This window comes from Gouania willdenowi, chromosome 1 (genome assembly GCF_900634775.1).
Source record: "Gouania willdenowi chromosome 1, fGouWil2.1, whole genome shotgun sequence".
NCBI lineage: Eukaryota > Metazoa > Chordata > Actinopteri > Blenniiformes > Gobiesocidae > Gouania > Gouania willdenowi.
In genome coordinates this window covers 24,573,622-24,595,535 of record NC_041044.1, presented here as the reverse complement: position 1 = coordinate 24,595,535, position 21,914 = coordinate 24,573,622, and the positions used below count along the sequence as shown (strand labels likewise).

Here is a 21,914-nt window from a genome sequence, read left to right as displayed (position 1 = left end):
AATCGAATCGTATTGGGACTTGAGTGAATCGTTACATGAGAGCAGTCTGGATGATATTCAATTTGACTGAGGTTGCCTAAAAAGGGTGGTACTTCATGGAGCATGGCCCTGCGCTGATTGGACAATGACAGAGAGAGTAGCTCAAACTATCTAGAACTGTCACAGCCCTGTTTCACTGTGGAAGAATATGATAAAAAAAAAAATCACTCCTTTTTCTCCTTTGGTGGGGCGTCGCCCTGATCGCCTTTATGAAGAAACCGCCCATGGTGAAAGTACTGGTAATAGTTGGTATGTTGCTAGTAAATATAGTAAGGTTGACTGCTGGTGGTAACTAATGGTAGTTCTTTTTGGCATAGTGTTCTGTCTGCAAAAAGATTTCTGCTTGTAAATAATATGAAAAGTCAAATACCAGCATTTATGTGAAGTTTTGTCATTGTTTCACTTTGCCACAGACATGTTCCCCGATAAAGTAATGGAACTGCTTTCAAATGTAGTTTCTGATGCAACATACTGTATTTAGAAGCGTGGCAGATTTGTGATTAGTCTGAGATTTCAACAAACCTTGAATGAGGGGATCCAAACGGTTTTTGTTTCATTGGTATATCATTCTCTGGACTAATATGTATTTCACCATAGAATTACCTACTGTTGGAACTATTTCTGTGTCCTGTTTTTACCCTCAACAGGCGTTGGGATGCATTTTTTCGTCGTTCCACAACGGCTTAAATTTCTTCCCTGAACCTCTTGTCATTCTGCATTTGTGTAAGAACACTCTCGGTGATACAGAAGAAGCTTCAGTGTTGCCTTGTATGGTCAGGAGAAGCCAATGTTTACACACAGCCTCTTTTGGAGACAATTTACAAAGGCACTTTGTACATGAATGTGTTTTATGGGTTTTGTTGTTTTTCCAGGTTTGGTTTTTGCAAGTTTCATACTTTCTCTTAGGGCGTTTTTCCTTTCAGAGAACTTAGGGTCTTGTGAATAAGCGGTTCTTTCCGTTCACCAGCATTTTTGTCACAGTTGCATGCATTATACTTGTCCTGCCTGAGTAATGGCTCAGTCTTAGAGCAGAGTATGTCTTGCGTTTTAAAGAAAAAAAGGGACTTCTTTGAAAACGTAATCTTGTTTAACTATTGTTTTCAGAACTCTCCCATATTAGTTTATTATGTATGACATGTAGTTCTCAGTCTGATATCAGAACAGAGGCAACATAAAAGACAATCTCACCTCCAACATGCAGACAAGCTGCACTACAGGACAGCATAAGTTGTTCTCAGATATAAGCAAACATATTTCAGCGTGGGCAGTGTTGACTTCTTTCACTTCTGTTTCAGTTTACCAACTTCCGTTTCATTGTGTTTCCCCTAGATGTCATTACTAGCTATTAAACTTCCCCCAATCATGCCAAATGTGATACTTATGTCTCCTCTTGAAGGACTCAACCACTTAAAGGGCAAAATATGATATTGTCCCAAAAGATGTAGGTGAGGGTATAGTCTGTCATTTTGCCATTTGCACCTGTGTAAAATAAATACAAATAATAAATTAATGAATGAAATATTTCCATTTCATTAACTGGATTCCATAATTTCCATAATTAGTTTTAAGTGTGATGTTACAGACATACATTTACAGTGTATTTCTTTATAATCTAAGAGCCCAAAGAGCAAATCTAATTGTATGGTTGTAAGATCCATATTCTGTGATAACAGAATGCCTCCCCACCGACAATGTATGCTTTAAATTAATGTTTTTTGATGTTTCAAAAAAAGAAAGTTAAGATAAAATCAAAAGGTCTAATTGAATGACAAAAAAAATGTATAGGGTTCACCATCCTGAAGTTTGCGGACGACACCGCAGTGATAGGACGTATCACTGGCGGAGACGAAGCGGCCTACAGGGGGGAGGTGTCCAGTCTGGTGACATGGTGTGAAGACAACAACCTCACCCTCAACACGGAAAAGACGAAGGAGCTGATAGTGGACATGAGGAAGGAGAGGCGTCCTCATCAGCCACTGTCTATCCAGGAGCTGGAAGTGGAAAGGGTGAGCAGTTTCAAATATCTTGGGGTCCACATCAGAGACGACCTCACCTGGACCCTCAACACCACACAGCTGGTGAAGAAAGCTCAACAGCGGCTGTACTTCCTGAGGAGGCTGAGGAAATTTGGGATGTCCTCAAAGATCCTCAGCAACTTCTACAGCTGCATTGTTGAGCCCATCCCGACCAGCTGCATCACCGTGTGGTACGGCAACACCACTGTCATGGACCGCAAACGCTTGCAGAGAGTAGTGAAGACTGCTACGAAGATCACCAGGTCTCCTCTGCCCTCTCTGCAGAGCATCTACAAGCGCAGAGTCCACAGGAGAGCTGCCGCCATCATCAAGGACTCCACTCACCCCCAACACGGACTGTTCACACTTCTACCCTCAGGCCGGAGGTACAGAAGTGTGAAATGCAGGACCAGCAGACTCAAAAACTCCTTCTTCCCCTCGGCCATTAGACTCCTAAATAAGTGATTGGAGTCTAATGAACTATTCATTCACCCCCCCCCCCCCCCCCCTTCTCCACTGTACTTTGCACACCACCTGCATTCGTACTTTAGATGCGCCCATGCACAGCTAACACCATGTCTCTCTATTATGAAACAGCTTTTTTGCACATACCATTGTATATATCACCTCTCCTCTGTATAGCTAATATATTTGTATTTTTAATTGTACAGGTGTTTTGTATTTAATGTTCAGGTTTTTTTTTTTTTTTTTTTTTTTTTTTTTTTTTTTTTTGTTGAATAACAGTGTTGCATGCCACTGTTATTTATTATAGTTCTTTTATCTCGATTTAGTCCTTTATTATTTATTCCTTTATTACGTAGGCATTCACTGGCGGTCGGCAAAGCAAGAATTTCATTGTACAGGGAAACGTGTTTCTAACTGTACAGATGACAATAAACACTTTGACTTGACTATATGTAGCCGTCTTTGTTACAGGATTAATCAATCAGTTTTATTGCCAAGTAAAGTTTACACACCACAAATTTGTTTTGATGAGTTGATGCAAACAATTAAACAAATGATTAGGAACAAGGAATAACATATAGCTTAAAAAAGCAGCAGGATGATTGGTTGGCTAATTAAAAAAACTGTCCAATGAATTTTGAACAACCTTTCAGGCAATACATTTGATTTAAGTGAAGCTTTTGGTGATTACAAAAATAATCGCAGACATGTGCTAACCATATCTAAAATGATGTATAATCACATCTTAATGCGATTCTACAATGACTAATTGACACATTTCTTGCTGCTCCATTTTGTATTTGGAGATCAAATATATTTGTTAGTTTGAATGGTAATGGTTTTGTTTCCATGATGAATTATAGCCAACAGTTGACAATGGCCACAGTTACATGATGTTTTTTAATTCAGAATTGGTAATTCTGAATTAAATCATTTAGAATTAATGTGTTTTGCTTTGTGTTTACATGGAAATAATAATTCCCGAACTGAGGTTTACATGGAAAACCGGTTTATTCGGCTTTAGATAATTCCGCTTTAGGCCTGAGGGTTGGGAAGGCTCTGATTGGACAGGGGAGAACGTGTCATATCACATTGATCGGGAGAATCACACAACAAACCTTTTATTGTCGGCTATAACACATAAGACCATACAAGAACTGTTTTCACTTTTATTTTAATTGTAGTTTTGAAGCAGCAGCTCGACAATAACACACTTTCAGTTTGGATCGCGGAGCGGAAAAGAGATAACTAATCACCGGTAAAAAGCACAGTAAAACTCCTGAAAACAATCACCAGGAGTAAATAGTTGCTCCCTAGTAAAGATAGTAGCTCTAAAAACAGGTAAAATGGTAAACTGGTGATACTCCGGGTCCTACCGTGGTCCATGTGAAAGTCTGCATGTTTATGCCTTCGTTCATCCACTCTTCGTTATATCCATGTCTTTTAGGCTCTTATTGAATAGTGTCGGCTGGAGTCCGGGCCGCCGCCATTCTGGATTATGTTGTCGCCAGCGCGTAATTGCCGCAAGTCGCGCAAGTGCAAAACGACCCGAATTAACTTAAAGCGGAATTTACCAAGTTAAGTGTTTACAAGAAAGAGGAATGATCTGTGATAAAAGTTAACCCAGAAATATGTTCCTAATATGCTTCAGGTTGTTTGTATTTAACCTCCGCAAAGCTACACGCTCCTAATGTGTTTATCTTTCTAACGCTTACCGCTTTGGGATAGTCGTCTGGATTAAATTAGCAGATATGGCGCTCCTGTGTGGTATAAGCAGATATTCAGCAGTCTACGCAATGCAACCCAAACCTCTGGCATTCCCTCAGAATGGCTAAATTCCTCTTTGCTTGCGTTAAACACAGTATTAGGTGACCCTTCAGCTGGTTATGACTTGTGGGATGGGGACGAGGGGGCCTTAACTACTAGTGAAGTTTAAAAACTTATTACAAATGCATCTAGCTTTTCACAAATTTGAGGTTTTTCTGAGTTATAATTTATTTATTTACTAAATTGATAAAAATTACATATTACATGGTACATAATTTGAGTTCTGAATGAGGCAGGGCAGCGATGTTTTTATAATAATGGTCTCATTGTTCATGTTTTTCTCAAGCTCATATTTTAGACCATGCAGTGAAAACGTTTACCTGTAAATGGATTTACCTGAAGCTGATCTGTTGGAGGAAGGCAGGATGTGACGGAGGAGTTCAAATACACAAATTGGATAAAAAGGGGGAGGGTTTTGAGGAAGCCTAAAAGCAGCTCATTGACATGCGATAGAGGAGAGTATTGCTGCCAGCCTTTTATGAAAAGGAATTTCTTCTTAAAAGCTAGCATATATATTGTAATTGGAGGTTGAAAATTGATTCATCATTAATGGGAATTCCAGGCATCATTCTCCAGCTGACGAGGAACTAACACAAAGGGGTGATGTGCTAAAATGGCAAATTTTCAACTTCACCCTCTTGATCTCCAAGTGATAAAACTTATTAGTCTGCTTGGTCACATTGCAAAAAAGCCATCATGTGCAAAAGAGGATGACTAGGCCTAAAAATTAGATGTTTGTTTTCTGCCTTCTAATGTTTTTGTTGTTAAGCCGAGTTAGATTTTAAAAATGCTCAAATAATTTTGGAACAATGCCTGAAGTCAAAAATGTCCATTGTCTTTAACTATTTTTGCAGAGACTGCATCAGTGTCGTATCATCGGATTGCTGATTAGTACTGACAAAGTACTTGGCAATTTGTTGGCATCTTGGCGCTAATTGGCTTCTTGTTTTAGTAATGCATCTCCAGATTTTATCGAACATTTGTAAACGTTTTGGCTGATCCTGACTTTTTTATTGTTTTCTGATTTTTCCAGATTAATGAAGTGGCCATTCAAGGAAAACGAAAATTCCTAGATTGAATTAAAGCCTGCAATTTGGCACTCACACCATTTCAAGGAGGGGATGAAACCGGATGGGGTCAACATGGAGACCACAGAGACCAATGAAGCTGCTTCTGGAGCAGAACCAACAGTACCTCAGGATAGTGCAGCAGAGCAAGTTGGTGTGCAACCACAAGTATCAGCAAATGGGGCAACAGCTGGAGCTGCTCTACAAGTCAGTGGAAAACCCGTAGCAGGAGAGCCTAAAGCAAAACCAAAAGCTATAGGAGCTAAAACGCAGCCCATAGCCAAATCTACAGCTTCCTCAGTGTCCAGTCCTCGAGTAGGTTCTGTGTCGCAACGTGCAACTAATGAAGCCAAAACCCATAAGAACACTTCCTCCGCGGTAGGCAAGAAAACTACAACAGGGAAACCATCAACGGCGGGGGCTGTTCCTAAAAGACCAGCAACTTCTACTGTATTCAAGAGCCAACCTCGAGTGCCTGATAAAAGCTCTGCTGCTACATCAGGCAGCACGTTAACAAATAATACCAAACCAACAGTCAATGGTCCTATTAACAAGAGACCACCCAATGAGATGACTAATGGAGCAAAACTGAAAACAGGTGAGCCTAAATGACATAATGTTGCTGTATGTTTTTTTTTTTATTTTATTTTTTTTCTTCACTGATTGCTGTCTAGGACATTTGTCATGTAGTCTTTTTGTCTATTTTAGCTCCTGCCAGCCGAACAATGGCTTCTGGTGTTCACAAACCCACCTGTTCAACTACAACTAAACCTGCTGGTGCTGCTGCAGCCTCAAAAACCACAAGGTACAATGCTTGAATGGTCAGTGATGGTGAAACATTTGAAGGCGTGGTCTAATGTCCCTGTAGTTAGGTGTAAAAAAGACTGAGTAATCTATCCTTCAATGTTTTTCCAATTTTTGCTGCATATTTAGATTACAGTTCAGTAAACTACTTCACAAACTAGTAAGTGACCGACTGTTTATCTTGTTGCTCTCAAAAGGAGCATTAAAGATCATTAAAGAAAAGCGTCTTTTGTTCCCTGACAGCTAATATCAAATTAGAATTTGCGTCAAGTGAGTCATTTTGGCAGAAATAACCTGAGACAGAGGGTCCTAATGGCGCCTAAGTTCTGAACAATTGCATCCTTGTTCCAAAGAGAGCTTTTGGCAGAAACCAGACCCGTCTCACGAGGGCAGAATGCTGTTGACTGGGGTCATGATTCCTCTCACTTTGGGATAGATAATTTAGCAGACATGAATGTGTAGCAATGGCTTTACTGTCGGTTTTCTCAAACATTGTTGTGGCCAAGGACTTTCTCATAGTCCTCACAAAGTTAATGTAGCCTTTAATGCCACCTGTCCTCACACTGCAGCACCCAGTGTGAGGACAGGTGGCATTAAAGGCTACAATGGGATAATCTATACATTGCTTTAAAAAGTATTTTCTTTTTTGTGTGTGGAAAGAAACGATGAGCAAAATTGAAAAGTTTTTACAACCTAAGTAGGACAGCAGTGTGGTTCCAATGACAAGCTTCTTCAACAACAGACTCAGTATTTAACAGAAATATGCTCACATCTTTAGTAATGGCCATTGTGGCAATTACTTGACTGACCTCGACACTCAAGACTTTGTGCAGATACATTCATTAAATTATGATTAGACCGTCGTTAAACAGTTGATATAGTTTGATTTGACCTTTTCTCGGGCCTTATAAAATCCACGTTAACGGAATTGCGGACTGAATCGACCAATGAAAATGGAATTCACTGAACGCGGAAATTGACAGAATGGGGATGAAACACCGTGAGTGGGGGGTGGTCGCGTGTGACCCAGGGTAACATGCTTTTTTTGTTGTACTAAAGTAATTGCACATCCACTACAGTAGGGGGCAGTGGCGCTCTTGTGCGCTGTATTAGAGACCATAGACATTATATATGTAGACGCCGCATCGACCATATATATTATATACATTGACACCTCATCGACTGCTGCCGCCCACTAGAGTGGTGCGTCTACAGGGTGGCCATCTTTGAACGGTGGCAATCGCTCCTACAGTGCATTATATCTATAGAGGAATAATGTGCTTACACAATTAAAGTTGTCATAAATCGTTCAATTCTCAAGCAAGTTTCATGGGGTTTGTTTATAATAAATGTCACACATGATTGATAGATAGATAGATAGATAGATACATACAGATAAATAGAACAAAAGGAACCCAGAAAACATTCAGATGTGCACAGGTTTTTACCGACAACATTGCCTAAGGCTATGACAATTATTATTATTATTGTTTAATTGTACTACTACTGTATTATTGTTATTGCTATTCTTATAATATTATTCTCATATTATCGTATTAATATTTTATATTATGGTTACTGGTATTTTCATTGCATTATTGCTATATTATATTCTTTTATTACCTTATTATTAAGATTGCTTATTGTTATTGTTTTTATTATTGTATTATAACATTACTATTATTACTGTGATTATTCATATTATATCCCCATCATCTTTATTATTGTAGTAACAGAAAATAATTGAGGAGCACTGCTCTAGCTGCTAATGATGTTATTGTTAATGCATGAGCAGTTGTCTAGCAACAGTACTTTTCTTCATGGGCCTGTACTACAAAGCTGGATAAGATATTTGGGATATCTCTCCATTAGCGGGCTTCACCTAACCAAACATTCTCCGTCACAAAGCATTTGTACTAAGAAGCAAGCTATCAACACGTACACTTAAAACTGGGATGGCGATTGCAGGTCAGACCACTCAAAAACGTGGAGAAACTGTGTAGAGCAACTTGCGTCACAATTGAGAATAATTATTTCAAAATATGAAGAATTAAAATCCGTAATTTAGACCAAAAACAACTCTCTTGCTGCAGCAATAACATGATAAACAGATGGGGCTCTGATCAATTTCACTTTATTAAAGCACAGACGTGTTTCTATTCAAGTAGTCCTCAATTTATCACACACATCCTGGGATGAAAGCACATTGTTCACTGTAGTATGTTCCTGCTAAGGCTGACCACTTCACCGTAGCGTATGAATCCGTCTGTGATATAGAGGGCGTCTGACACAGGCTTCATCAGCTGACAGTAGATCAGTCCATCAGATGTAAATCTATACCTTTCCTAAAGGATGTCATCAGCAGATGAAAGGATTACATTTATCCTTGCAGGGTTCTCGCCAGCGCTCTTGAGCTAGGTGCCCCCTACGAAGTGTTTTAACCAGGGTAGGGGGCTTTTCTGTCCATAACGATTCCACATAATACCCCATTCCTATTTCAAAGTGGTCTTCAAATTAGTTTTTTGAATAAAATGTTATTTCTTGTCTATAAAGTGTCTGAGTTCTTATTAGTGGAGGATCTATACCAAGCATGAGTAACTCTTTAACTTTATTCATCATGACCCCTTCACCAATTCAACAAATAACTTTTGGCTTTAAAGTAAAATGTAATACACAATAAAACTTTAGCTTTACATCCCAAAATTTTTGGCCGTCAGTGTTATAAATTTCAAAATTTTCTGCCATGCATTTGTGGATCAAAATGTCAGCATTTTCCCAGAAGAAATTTCTCAGTAACAGTATGTATACTATGTAACCCATAATTGGTTATGCAGATCATGAAATGGACGATTGTCTTGCCCCAGTAGAAGTTGAGAATTATAATTTATAGGAAGTCTAAAGATATAGCTGCACCTGGTTTGCCTGGTTCCCTTTTGATTGCAAGGTCATAGCACCCATGCCACAGCTAAGTAAGCACTGCCCCAACCACCCACCCCTTCCAGTTTCCCATCACTCCTTTCTGTCTGACTTTTGGACAAGTATAGTTCTGGGCATGTGGCCAGGATTTCTCCAAGCTTTACTCTTTTTTCATTGGTTGCACTCATTCATGAGTCGGCTGCTTTTATGAGCTGGAAAATTTTTGTCCCCTTTTTGTTTTTTTAAAAAAAGCAGATTTAATATAAAATAAAAAATTTAGACTTTAACTACTTAAAGTGGCTTGCTGCAACTACTTTTCCTTCCTCTTGGCCATGAATGTCACTTTTTTTTCCTTGACAACTTTTTTTTAATTTAAAATTAATGTTCAGCGTCTGTGAAAGCATGCATCAAAGGTACAATACAAATGTTGGACTGTCTGCATCAAAGGTCTATAAACGGTCATCCACCCTCTGACTGTATTGAAAAGGTCAACAGCCTGCATAGGCAATACTTTGTGTAAACCTGTCTGTGTCAGGAACTCACGGTTCTGCAGGGGCTTTGCATTGCAAGACCAAAGGGTTTAAAAGTATTCAGTGTGAAACTAGTTAAAGTGTCTTAATATTTGAGGTTGTCATTCCTTGGAGTGAAATTTGACCTGGCTTTTTTTATTGTCATGGAAAGTTCTCTTTAGTTGCTGGTATGTGTCCTCCCTTCAGGAATGAATAAACCTGCTGCTTATGGACAGACAGCTTTCAAACCAAACAAGGAAGTGTTTAGAGCCGTTTTAGTTTTTTGTTGTCTTAGAATAGGTTATAAAGGTGATGAAAGGAAAATGCTGTGCTTAATTTTTAACCAGAGAAGGTTTTAGTGCTGCCAAAATGAAGGGGTGTCTATTCTTGCATGTCTGTAAAATCTTAAAATTGTATTGTTGCTGGTAGTTTAATCTTTGCTGATTGGAAGTTAAAATAACATGACCCAGTTCTTCTCTTAGAAGCATTAAACTAATATTTTAATATTCATGGAGGTTGGTAAATATAATTAAAATTGATGACTCAACTCATTGATTACTGATACTGTTGTCAGCTAGTCATTTGCATGTATACATTAAATAAAGTTTAATCTAATATCAACTTTAGTTGATACATTTGCTTCTCATAAGTTATGAAGGAACTGCGCTACAATCTCTCCACCTCCGGTTTCCCCAAAACCATCTAGTCCCTGTTTATAGCACATGTCCCTGCAGTGACTCACATTCCAGGCTGTTCTGCTCAATTCATATTCAAACTCTAACTCTAGCCAATTCCAACATCCCAAAGCTATGACTTTGTGTCCACATTGCGGTCCTCTGCTCTTGGGAAAACAAATGGTCATTGTAATGTTGCGAGTGTGGGAGAGGCATCTTGTGTGCAAGCATGCTACTCCACTGAACCTCATCAAAGGCATTGTGCCTTTTTCAGGTCATCCTTCCTTCTATCTGATGGTGTTGGTTCCATTGCTAGATATTTTGCATTGTTTCTGTAGGGACAATGGGTTGGGTAACATCTGTGATTGGCTCCAAAATGTGTACTGCTGAATTGAATTAGTATTAGCCAATTTAGGTATGTATAAAAGATGCTATGCCAAATTCTTGCAAATGTGATGTGAAGTATTCAAGATTGCTCAACTGAGTATTATGTTTATACTGTACAAGTAGGAATGAGAGGTGATGACTACAACTGGTTTTATGAAGGTAAAGGTTTATGATTGTAGCAAATGTTGATTCTGGTTTCATAGCCAGTAGAACCAGGAAGCAGCCCAGGCCAAGCTCCGCTCCGAACGACAGATGCGAGTGAAATACTATAAAGCCGTGTAACATAGAAGAAACATGTCTGTGTAAATGAGACGGATAAAACAATGTAATATGAGCATCGACAAAAATTTTAATCACAACAATGACGTCATTGAACGGATCGACGAAATAAGACATTACAGCCAATCACAATAATTGCATAAAATGCAAAATATTGGCCGATTCGATATAACCGGTTGGATCGATGTAAAGCCTAGTAGTAAGATGGCTAATAGTCACATCAAATGCTGTTCCAACCTTCTTTTTCGAAGTCTGATTTCTCATTTCCTGGTAATTGCCAATGTCAAAATCCATCCATCAAAATGATCCTGGTCTCATGAATAACATCTAGGCTTTACATCGATCTGATTGGCTATATCGGATCAGCCGATATTTTGCATTTTATGCAATTAATGTGATCAGCTGTAATGTCTTAATTCGCCGATCTGATCAATGACTTTGTTGTCGTGATTAAACGTTCTGTAGATGCTCCTATTGCATTGTTTTATCCATTTCATTTACACTGAAGAGTTGTTTGCTTTACGTGACACACCTTTATTTCACTCGCATTTGTGCACAAAGGTGAAAACCTATGAGCAAACTGCAAAAATGTCTCTCAGTTGGAGCGGAGCGGTTAAGTGCCGGACTTCTTCCCCAGTCTACTGGCTCTGAAAGCGGTGTCTGCTGTTGGTATATGTGTGATTTTTGTGTGCGCGCTTGTTTTGTTTATTCAGCCTGAACATGTTAAGAGCAGATTTACTTTTGCTTTCATACCGGAGACTTATGTCTGTTTCAGGGCGTTGGTGGTCACGGAAGTGTGCGTGTGTGTGCGCCCCACCTCCACTGTGCCCTGTGAATACGGACTATAAGCAACAGTGGGTTTTGCGATGCCATAGTTAAGAAATATGTGTTGCTTCACAACAGTCATTGAGTATGACATGGGACTTCGGTTTAATTCAACAGCTGCAACGTTTATTTTGCCAATCACTCAAAAATTGCATACAGCTTATAATCGATCTGCTCCGGTCATACATGCTCCCTCACTCCGCACATTGTTCGTGCAGTTAAAGGGCCACGCACACACACACACACACACACACACACACACACACACACACACACACACTCTGACAACAAATGTTATGTTCAGGTCCTGCATGGAAATAGCCAACTCTTCCATTCCCTCACAGTCACAAGGCTGCGTTTAGGTCCCCAATAATGGTACTGTTTGATTTTTCCGTCAATCTGTATCAGGTAGTATCGAAGGAATTTGGTCGGTACTTATAAAAAAAAAAAAAAACAACCTGAATTCATATGATTGGATCGGTGATCTTTTTTTTTTTTTTTTTAACTCGGTGATCGGCCCAAAAATCCTGATCATGTAAAGCCTAATAACATCATAATGATCTGGAAAGTGAACGATGCATAACTGAGCACTGAAATTGAAATGCTATTTCTTCGTGGATTTCCTATGGGAGCGGAAATACGAAGAGTAGTACTGACATGATATTCAACTGCTGATTGGCTGAAGTCTCTAAAATAGTGATTCTCACATATAAAGGGATATTACGTGTCCTTGAAGGGTAAAAGATGATTAAAATGACTCCCAAAGACCTTTCTTACAGAAGTTGGTAATAAAGTTTTATTATTTACCTTTAGACTTGTAATCTAAGGTGCTTTCATGTGATGGGTTGGTATTGCTTCAGTCCTTTTTTGAGTATCTATTTGCGATCGATTATCTTACATATACCAGGCGTAAAATAACATTTAACCACAGCATTTGCCACAAGCAAGTTTTTTGGGGGGAAAACTCAAACACACATCCTGGCTATGGTGTGCAACATTCTTAGAAATATAACATGTATGTATATTATAGTGTTTTGTTTTCCTTTGCTCCAACTATCTTGTATTTTGATTTGAAACATGTCTTAGATAAACCTAAATTTATAGAAATGGGTAAATGAATCAGTTTTTTTTTTTTTTTTTTTTGCAATGTTGTAGTATGCCAAGTGTTAAAGGAGCTACACTTGCAGTCTTGTGGGGATCAGAAACTATGTATATTATTGGCGTCAAATTGGTTAACATATTCGTCATTTTTAACTTTTTCTGGGGAGTTAAGCACAGTTGAGGCTTGAGTCTTTTCCAGGCCCTCTTGTCCTCCTTCAAAGGAGATGGCTACACAAGTTTGCAAATTATTCCACAGGTGTCTGAGTGTTAAGCTCATTACATGCCACTCAAGATCAGTTTGTCGTTAAGACATGCATTACTTTCTCCAGTGTATTGATAGGGAATCACGTTTAAAAGCCATAGTGTCTTTCCCAGATTTTTACTTAAGCCCAAAAAAGACAAATGACTATTCTCTTCTTTCAAAACTAAATTTCAGGCCGGCTACTTCTGCTTCAGCCCCTCGACCAGCTTCCACCATGTCCAGACCCCCCACAGCCTCATCCAGACCCAACACTGGAACAGCAAAGCCTGTGGCATCTGCAACCAAGCTTTCCACCATGCCTGCTAAATCAGCAGCTTCTAGAGTTGCAGCAGCGCCATCTAATGCAAGGACGTTGGCAGGACAACCTCAAAAACCTGCTGCTATTACCACTGCAAAGAAAGGTAGACAAAGCTTTTAAACCTGGCGCCATTTGCTCCAGAATTTCAAAATGATTTATTTATTTTGAATTGGCTTCTATCAATGTTATCAAATACATTTTAAGGGCTGTTCATAATGTTTAAATAGCTTACTTAATGTTTTGCTTCTCCTGCAGATGTCTGTCGATCCACCTCGAGTGCTGTGCCCAAGAAACCTACAACAGCCTTAGCCTCCGCTGCCAACAGAAAACCTGAACCTTCTAAAGCAATGACCACCGTGAAGCTGTGTCCTGCTTCAAAACTCTCTGCAACCAAAGCAACAGATCCCAAAGTGTCACAGCCAAAAGCTCCACATCCCGCAAAAGTTGTACCCACTAAGAAACCTGTTGCTGAGGCTCGGTTCCCAGCAAATAATAAACCACCTTTAAGTCGAAGTCAGCCTTCTTCTCCAGCCAATAGACCTGCAAAAAGTATTGCCAGCACAAAAATTGGAATCAAACCCATTCAGTCAGTCCCACCTTTCAGTACTACAAAGAAGGTTTCGAATGCTTCTGCATTGACTCAAAGGGGGGCTTCTGGAGCAGTCACAATATCTGACGCACAGGCTACAGAGGCCTTAGTGCAGGATTTAATTCTTGTTACTCCTGCATTAGAAGAGGCTTCCCCAGTCATAGTCCAGGAACCCACACCAGAGATAACTCATCAAAATGTCCCTGAAAACAGTGTGGCTCCTTCTCCTCCAGAAGATCTCGTCAGTGTAGCTTTGTTAGAGTCTAATCCACCGAGAGAACAGTTTGAAAGCCCTCCACTATTAGCACAGGATCACATCCTGTATACTAGCTTATCAAGGCCAGCTGATCCTTTAACAGACCAAACTCCTTCAACATCTGCACCCCTTCAAGCAGCTACGATCTCTCCCTCGCAGACAGTCCCACCCAGCAATCTGAATGAAGAGGAAGATGAAGAGGAGAGAGAAGGAAGCCAGCTGGTCTCGGTGTCTGAAATGAGTGGAACAACACAGTTAACTGAGGAATCCCGGCCTGAATCAGGTGGACCTATTGGGGGGTCAGCATGGAGAGTGGGAGGGGCTTTGCTCTCTGAGTTGGACTCTGAAGAGGTTAGTGGTAGCCATCAGGGTGCATCTGAGCTGAGTGCCCCTGGTGTACTAGAGGGTACAGAAAGCATGGATGACCTCGGAGAAGGCAGTCTGAAAGGAGCCATTGACATGGAAGGGGCCTCAGCTGGTTCTCCAGACTTCGAGAAGGTCCCAGACATTCCAGTTAATGATTATGAGGAAGAGGAGGAAGATGACAGTGATCGGGTGTGTGACATGGATGTGGGCTCAGAGCGGGCTGATGAACCACAGAGAGCCAGGCATGACAATGACATGGATGAAGACGAGGATGATGATGTTGAGATGGCTAGTGAGGGAGTGACAGAAAGTGGCTTAGAGAGCTACGGGAATGCAGATGAAGATGATTTTGCAGAGGATGAAAGGATAGACAATTTAAACAGGGTGGCAGAGCAGCCCCCTCCTCCACCACTGCTTCCTTCTGCCCCCGCCGCTCAGTGGGACCAACCAAATCCATTTACTGATCCCTGGGCAGAGCCTCTGGAGCCTGAACAAGCTCAAGATTCAGCAGCAGCTAGCTTTTCGGGGGATCCATGGCAAGCAGATGCTAAGACGCCAACTCAGGCCCCAGCTGAGGCCTGGCTTGAACTTAGTTCTGCCTCTTTAGTTCCTGGAAACCAAGAACTTCCAACACTTGGTGCTGTCAAAAGTCAAGCTCCGTTGCAAACTCTGACTTCAACCCCTGGCCTGTCAGTGTCCAGTAACCTGAGCAGTGAGACCAGCACGCCTGAGGAATTAGGAGACCCAAGCCCTCTCTTAGACACGGAGATTAAAGGGGTTACAAAAGAGGCAGAATTAGACGCTCCTGCTTCCAACCCATCATCGTCCTCTGTGACAGAAGATGAAGCGAGTGATACTGAAGGAGAAGCTCTGCTGGATGACTCCATAGAGAGTACGACAGTCGTCAATGTGACCTTTGACATTCAGCCCCTGCACCAGCACTGCCTAGCCACCGTAGAAGAAGGTGAGGAGGTCGAGCCTGAGGAAGTAGCTGTTGTAGGAGCAGAAGATACCACTCCACCTTCTGCTACATCCTTGGCTTCATATGGCTTTGACACCACAGCTTCAACATCTAATGCCCAGTCCACAGGGGAGGGCTGTATTAAGAGTCCCGGCATCTTTTCATTGGAGGAACTGCCTGAAGAAGCCAAAGAGCCTAGTTTTACCCCACAGCCTCACACCCAACCATGTATTGCAGAGCAGCAGTACATTGAATGTGGGAAGCAGGAGGTGGGATCTGCTGAGCTTGTCAGAGAGGAGGCATTAGAGTTAGGAGAAGCTGCAGATTCTTCACAACCTCTGAGTGATGCTCTTCACCAAGAGGAGAATGTGGATGACATCCAGCCTCCATACTACTCAGCTATAGGTGATAAAACTGAGGACGCAGCTCCAGGTAATGTATAGCCCTAGCAGCTCATGTAGTGTCCCTATGGCTTTGTCCCAGCCCTCCTACAGCAGAGATCTCAGTTATATCAATGTGTGTCCTGACATGTTTGGGGGTGGACTTAAAGTTAAAAGAAAACCAGAGAGCATAAGAAGGGAAGTCACAAGGACAGTAATGACATTTCCCTTTTGATAAAAAAAAAATTCCAATATGAGCATATGGCTTTAACTCCTGTATGTGCAATAGCTGTGTCTATTTACTTCCAATGTATGAGTGTCTGGGATTGGATTTCTTTTTGTACACACAGAATCATGGTGTAAAATGTACCCGAATGATTTTTGTTTTCAGAAATGTGTAATGAACATTAAATAATAAATAAAGATGAGATTTTTTTTTAACTACAGTGTATTCTTTGTTCTGATAGATGTGAAGAATTATGTATTCATTAAAATCAGCACATCACTTAGTTTAATTGAAGTCTTAAACGTTGGCATCTCTGTGTATCCTGATACTGCCATTCATTCTTTATTCAAGTCTACACAGCCTGCACAGATGTTGCACAGGACTTAGTTGTCCAATCTTTGAACCTGAGACGGTGAAAGGTGAAAATGTCTTTCAGCCTCAAAGACTTCACTCATAAAAACATGAAGCCTTCAATAAGAGAGCCGTCTCCACCAAAGCAAAGCAGTCTGGTTGGTCTGGTCGCTCTACTTTGGCTCCCTTTCAACTGTGGCCGTTATTATTACTTTTTATTGGCGCGCTTGCTGCATTGTATTTTACCAAAAAATCTGATGCATGCCATCGATTCACAATGAGTTGGGTTCATCTCATTGCATTGGATTGATAGGTGTGTTCAGAAAGTTGAATAACTTGGCTTTAGAGATTTTGGTGTGAACTACTGCTGGTTAAAACTCTAAAGTCAAGCTATTGTATGGGTTGTTTGGTGATGCTGATTATGTGTAAATGCATGGGGAGCTTTTGCATGGACCTCTGTTTAACTTGAACAGCTTTCTTTTGGTTGTCTCATCCTGGTTATTACTGATTGCATATACAGGAGGTTTGGCTGCTTTTTTTTTTGCACATACACTTTTCTTATTTGGGTGTCATTTGTAAAAAATAAATTCAGTATGCTCTTTTGCTCTCTGCACAAATCCTTTGGTAAGGTCACCACCCCCGGTCACTGGTCACTTCTCATGTTTGCTGAATTTGCACAACTACAGAAACGTCACCTCTCTGGCTTCTCAAACAGCAGTGATACTGTCAGTTCTGTAATGTACAAAGCCTAATTTATTTTGTCAATGCAGGCTACTGGTGAATCTCTGCCTGGCTTAATGCTTCTGAAGCTCCTTCTTTCCCTCACCCTTCAGCTTGTACTCACTGCACTGCTATCATTGTCCTGCTGCCTTTGCTTTCTGTTGTGTAATGTCACGCTGCTGTAATCTTCCTCCTTTCACACACAGGCTTCACTGCATTACCTCTCCCTCACCGTCGCGATCACGCAGCTTACCCTCGAACCTACTACGACATCGTCAAACCTCTCAGCACCCCTGTCACCCCTCCCAAGCTGACCTGTGCTGACCTCCCACCCAGGAGTCCTGGACAGCAGGCCCTAAGCCCCCAACTCCGCAGGCTGGAGCAGCATCAGAGACACCTGCTGGAGCTACAGCAACGCAGAGCGCAACAAAGCAGACCACTGGAGGAGGTGGAGCTGGAGAGGAAGAGGAGACTAGAAGAAGAACAGAGGCGGAAGAAAGAGGAGGCTGAAGAAGAAATAAAACGGAACAAAGAGGAAGAGGTGAGATTAAGGAGGGAAGAGGAATTACAGCAGAGGAAAGAGCTTGAACTGCAGCTGCAGCAGCAACAAGAGGAGATGAAGCAAAGACAGCAAATCACACAGTGGCAGCATGAGCTACAGCAGTCCAATAACAGTCAGATAACAATGCTTTCACCCTCCTCAGGCCTCTGCACAATATATGAAGCTCTGGAGAACAGTGATGAAGAAGAGCTTGAGAATGAGGGAGGAATTAATGAACTAAAGTCTTCAAAAGCAGAGAAAAAGAAGCCAAAGCACATCTCCCTCACAGAGATTAACAAACATCTGCGAGAAACATCAGGTGTAGCAGAACATCAAGACTCCTCACTCCCTCACAGTCCTCCTGCAGCATTTGTCCAATCATCAGCCAATCCCTCTCATGAGGAACATGTAGTGTCCCCTTGTCCTTCTGAGTCTCCAGAGCCACTGACACCCTTAGAACTGGATTGGGGGCAAAAGGTGGACATAGTCCAGCAGCTGATTAGTCAAACCTTGATGCTGAATGGGGACAACTGTTCTTCCCTACTGCTGCTGCCAGGCGGTGCAGGAGGAACCTTGAGCCCTTTGGAGAGCAGCCTGTGGCCCAGTCTGCTACCTCCATTGACTCCTCCCTCTGCCACTGTCACCTCCGTCAGTAGTTTCTCCCCTGAAGCCACCGGCAGCTCTCCACAGGGGGAGTGGACGGTTGTGGAGCTGGAGACGCACCACTGAAGAACCAGTGTGTAATGCTACTCTTGATGCAACATCAACACTAATGCAGTGACGAGGTGGTTTTGAACAATTTCTATATGCACTCACTTTTAATTCAATGAAAAGTCACCGAATGTGGTTGTAACCTCAAAATACCTTCATGTGCATCAAGGTATTGGCTTAGCATTAACTGAGTTGCACTACATGGTATGTAATGCAATTCTTAATGTAAAGTCAGTGACACCAATGTAGTTACTAAGAGGTAATGACTGCATATGTTTTATCTTTAAAAGGAGGTAATGTAATATTTTACTTACAGTGACCTTTCCTAAAGAACTGCTGTATACTCTCACTGTTAATGAAAGGTTATGAATTGTTTTCAACTTTTGTATACCTTAATGCACATTTTGTAGCTAATAATTTATGCTGCAGATGAATACTGTTCACTCAACATAAAAGTACCAAAAGTCAGGGACTACTCACTGTTTCACAGCTAAGTTTTAATTTTAAGTCTATAATTTAAAGGCCAATGGATTTGACTACTGTAAAAAGCTGCTACTACAGTTAGTAGTGTTTGATGGTGCTACTGCTTGTTTGTCTGCGTATGCTCTTGTACTGTTAATTTCTGTGTTGACTGAGACTCTTTGGTAGTTCAAACTGTAAAAGGCTGAAGTGCAGGTGGGATTATGCTTGATTTTAAAGGATCAAATTATGTTTTTCTTTCTGTCTGGACATGAATGATAATCACTGGAGTGGAGTATATCTTTTCATTTACATTATTTATGATGTCAGATGTGTAAATGTGAAAACAGTTGTTTTTTTGTTTTTTTTTTAATGAAAATGTAATGAAAAAATGTGTTTCAGGGAGTTTCTTGAAAAAAAAAAAAAAATGCTCAAAGTGTGACAAGGAGTTCAAATTTATTGTAGATTATGCAAAAAGTCTGTTCTTACAAGCTCACCCATTAAGAGCCTAGAAGTCTAAAATGGTTTCATGGATCTGTAATTACACTTTTAAGTGGTTTAACTAACATTCTCTGTAATATTAATGCCATACAAACCCTGCTTTGGTTGAGGGTCAGTGAGAATTAGACCTGAATCCAGCTAATGTGGGAAGTTAAGTTGTGGTTTTGTTTATTCAGACAAGGTTTTTTTTTTTTTTTTTTTTTTTTAAATCCCCTGACATGTTTGGATTGTTAACTGCCAGTCTTCGTCAGAGTTGGTCTGATCGCCGTTGATGTTTCCTTTAAAATTTCACTTCCATGTAATAGTTCCAGCGAGATTAATTTTGTCTTTTTCAATAGTATGTTAAGTTGAGGTTTCAGGAAAATAAATCTCGCTGGAACTATTACATGGAAGTCAACTGAAACTTCAAAGGCGATCAGCAGAACTCTGACTGGCAGTTGACAGTCCAAACATGTCGGGGTTAAAAAAATCCTTGTCTGAATAAGCAAAACCTCAGCATCCTATTAAAAATTAATCTTGAGGTAAATGTTAGTAATGAGCTATTGTAGTATTGTTTTTAATGTCATCTCAATGTTTTGAGTTCTGCACTGTATATGCTCAGTGTTGTACCTCAGAGTCTCAGTCAGGGGTAAATATTCTGACACTGTTAAGAAACAGGATCTCATTTGCTGCACCTGTTGCTTCAGATTACTGCATCAAAATAACTGAGTAAACTTCACACAACTGCTTTCCACTTCACTCCTTGAAACTTGACACCTGACGTTATGTGACCCCACAATGTTCTACTGCTACTGACTGACGGGGTTGTAAATTTGAGCTGAGCCTTTGTGTGGCTGAACTCACCGACTGTGCCAAAGGGCCACAATTGATCATATTACACTGAGCTTCTTTGTATGGACCCTTTCTCCTGGAGCCATACGTTTACTTATCGGAAGAGGACGTGATCCTGCTACTAAAGCACAGCAATACTCGTGGTCTTGATCATCATAAAACCGATCATTAGGCCTTGAAATTCCACCTATTGGTAATGGTTGTATGTAATTAATAACTTATAAAGCTGGAGGTTGACACTACTGAGGATGCAGCAGATTCTGAGTTGACTTGGGTTGAAGGTAAATGCTAATGAAGTCTAACTCTTTTGGAGTTGAATCCATTTGTTGTCTAACGTTAATGCGTAAAGCAGGTGTCTTATCTTTAAGTGTTTTTTAGGTTCCATGACCATTACTCAGCGCATCTGGAAAGCATTCAGTGCTTCACTTTTTCCACATTTTGTTATGCAACATTGAATTTTTTCCCCCTCAAAACTCTACACACACTCAGCACCCTATAAAGAAGTGGAGAAAAGTTTTGCACTGTATCCTGCACACAAACATTAGAACTACATGATGACAGACTCTGAGTTTAATCGGATACTACTGTGAAGGTTAAAGGTCAGCAGATTAAAGGAAACAAATGCTGTACTAATATCAGGTTATTGATTGTGTAACTGTTGATCCTGTAGTGTAGGAGTGTTGTCAGTGTCCCTGTGTGTTTGTCAGCTCTCTTTTCTTGACCTTTTATGTATCAAACACTCCTTAATCTGAGTAGAAGTAACAACACTCTGGTAACGCTGTCGATACTGAATGAAGAAAAAGTAAAAGTTGGTTAACATAAGATTAACAATACGTTTTTTTTCCACTTGTCTGCACATGCTGTCAAAGGTCAACACTACCGGAAGTGCAAAATACGGTTTTTAATAAGTCATGGGAGCTCAAAATGAAGGTTGAAATGTGAAATGCATAAAATCTTTATCACTGTATTGAAAGCACATTTACATACTCTAAACTTAACCCCAAGTTCTATGTACATTTCTTTCCATTTGCTGTATTTGAGATGTTCTGAAAGTTAGAAATCTCTTCATGTTTTGAACTCATGAATATGCTTCATCTAGCTATGCTGAAGGCCTGATAACAAGCCACTGCTAACATAGCTAAAGTTGGAGCAGGAGGAACCCCCAAAACAAGCAGGACGGATTTTATGTTTACCTCACATATGTAATTTTGTGTACTTTATTTTTTAAATCATTCTTGTAATTTTTAAAATTCCAATTGTGTCCCATAAACTTCATCTTTATTCAGACTTCTTTTTTTTCGTAGCTTCAAATAGCATTGCGCTGAGACCAGTACTTTCTGTGCTACGATTTCAGTGTTTGTCTTAAATGTCTTGTATTTTACTGCAATGAAGGAAAAATCTTTACTTTTGTACTTGAGATGTAAAAGTATAGTAACAGTTTTAAGACTCTTGTATAGATGTATGTAGAGAATTAGATATGTTGGTTTTAGTACACTGCCTTTTTGAGCTGAATGATTGAACTGAGTACTTTGGATCATTTTTTGTTCTACATGG

General features: G+C 40.4%; 1 protein-coding gene across 1 annotated transcript in view; it reads left to right on the top strand.

The window, feature by feature from the left end:
* prr36a (proline rich 36a) overlaps positions 1-19,380 on the top strand; it is a 31,369-nt gene extending 11,989 nt beyond the window's left edge. Inside the window, exons 2-6 of the mRNA XM_028455003.1 lie at positions 5,380-6,011; positions 6,122-6,218; positions 13,345-13,571; positions 13,724-16,072; positions 17,524-19,380. Coding sequence (XP_028310804.1) covers positions 5,468-6,011; positions 6,122-6,218; positions 13,345-13,571; positions 13,724-16,072; positions 17,524-18,587 — 4,281 coding nt within the window. The 5' untranslated portion in view covers positions 5,380-5,467 and the 3' untranslated portion in view covers positions 18,588-19,380. The remainder of the gene's footprint in view (positions 1-5,379; positions 6,012-6,121; positions 6,219-13,344; positions 13,572-13,723; positions 16,073-17,523) is intronic.
* The last annotated feature ends 2,534 nt before the right edge of the window (positions 19,381-21,914 follow it).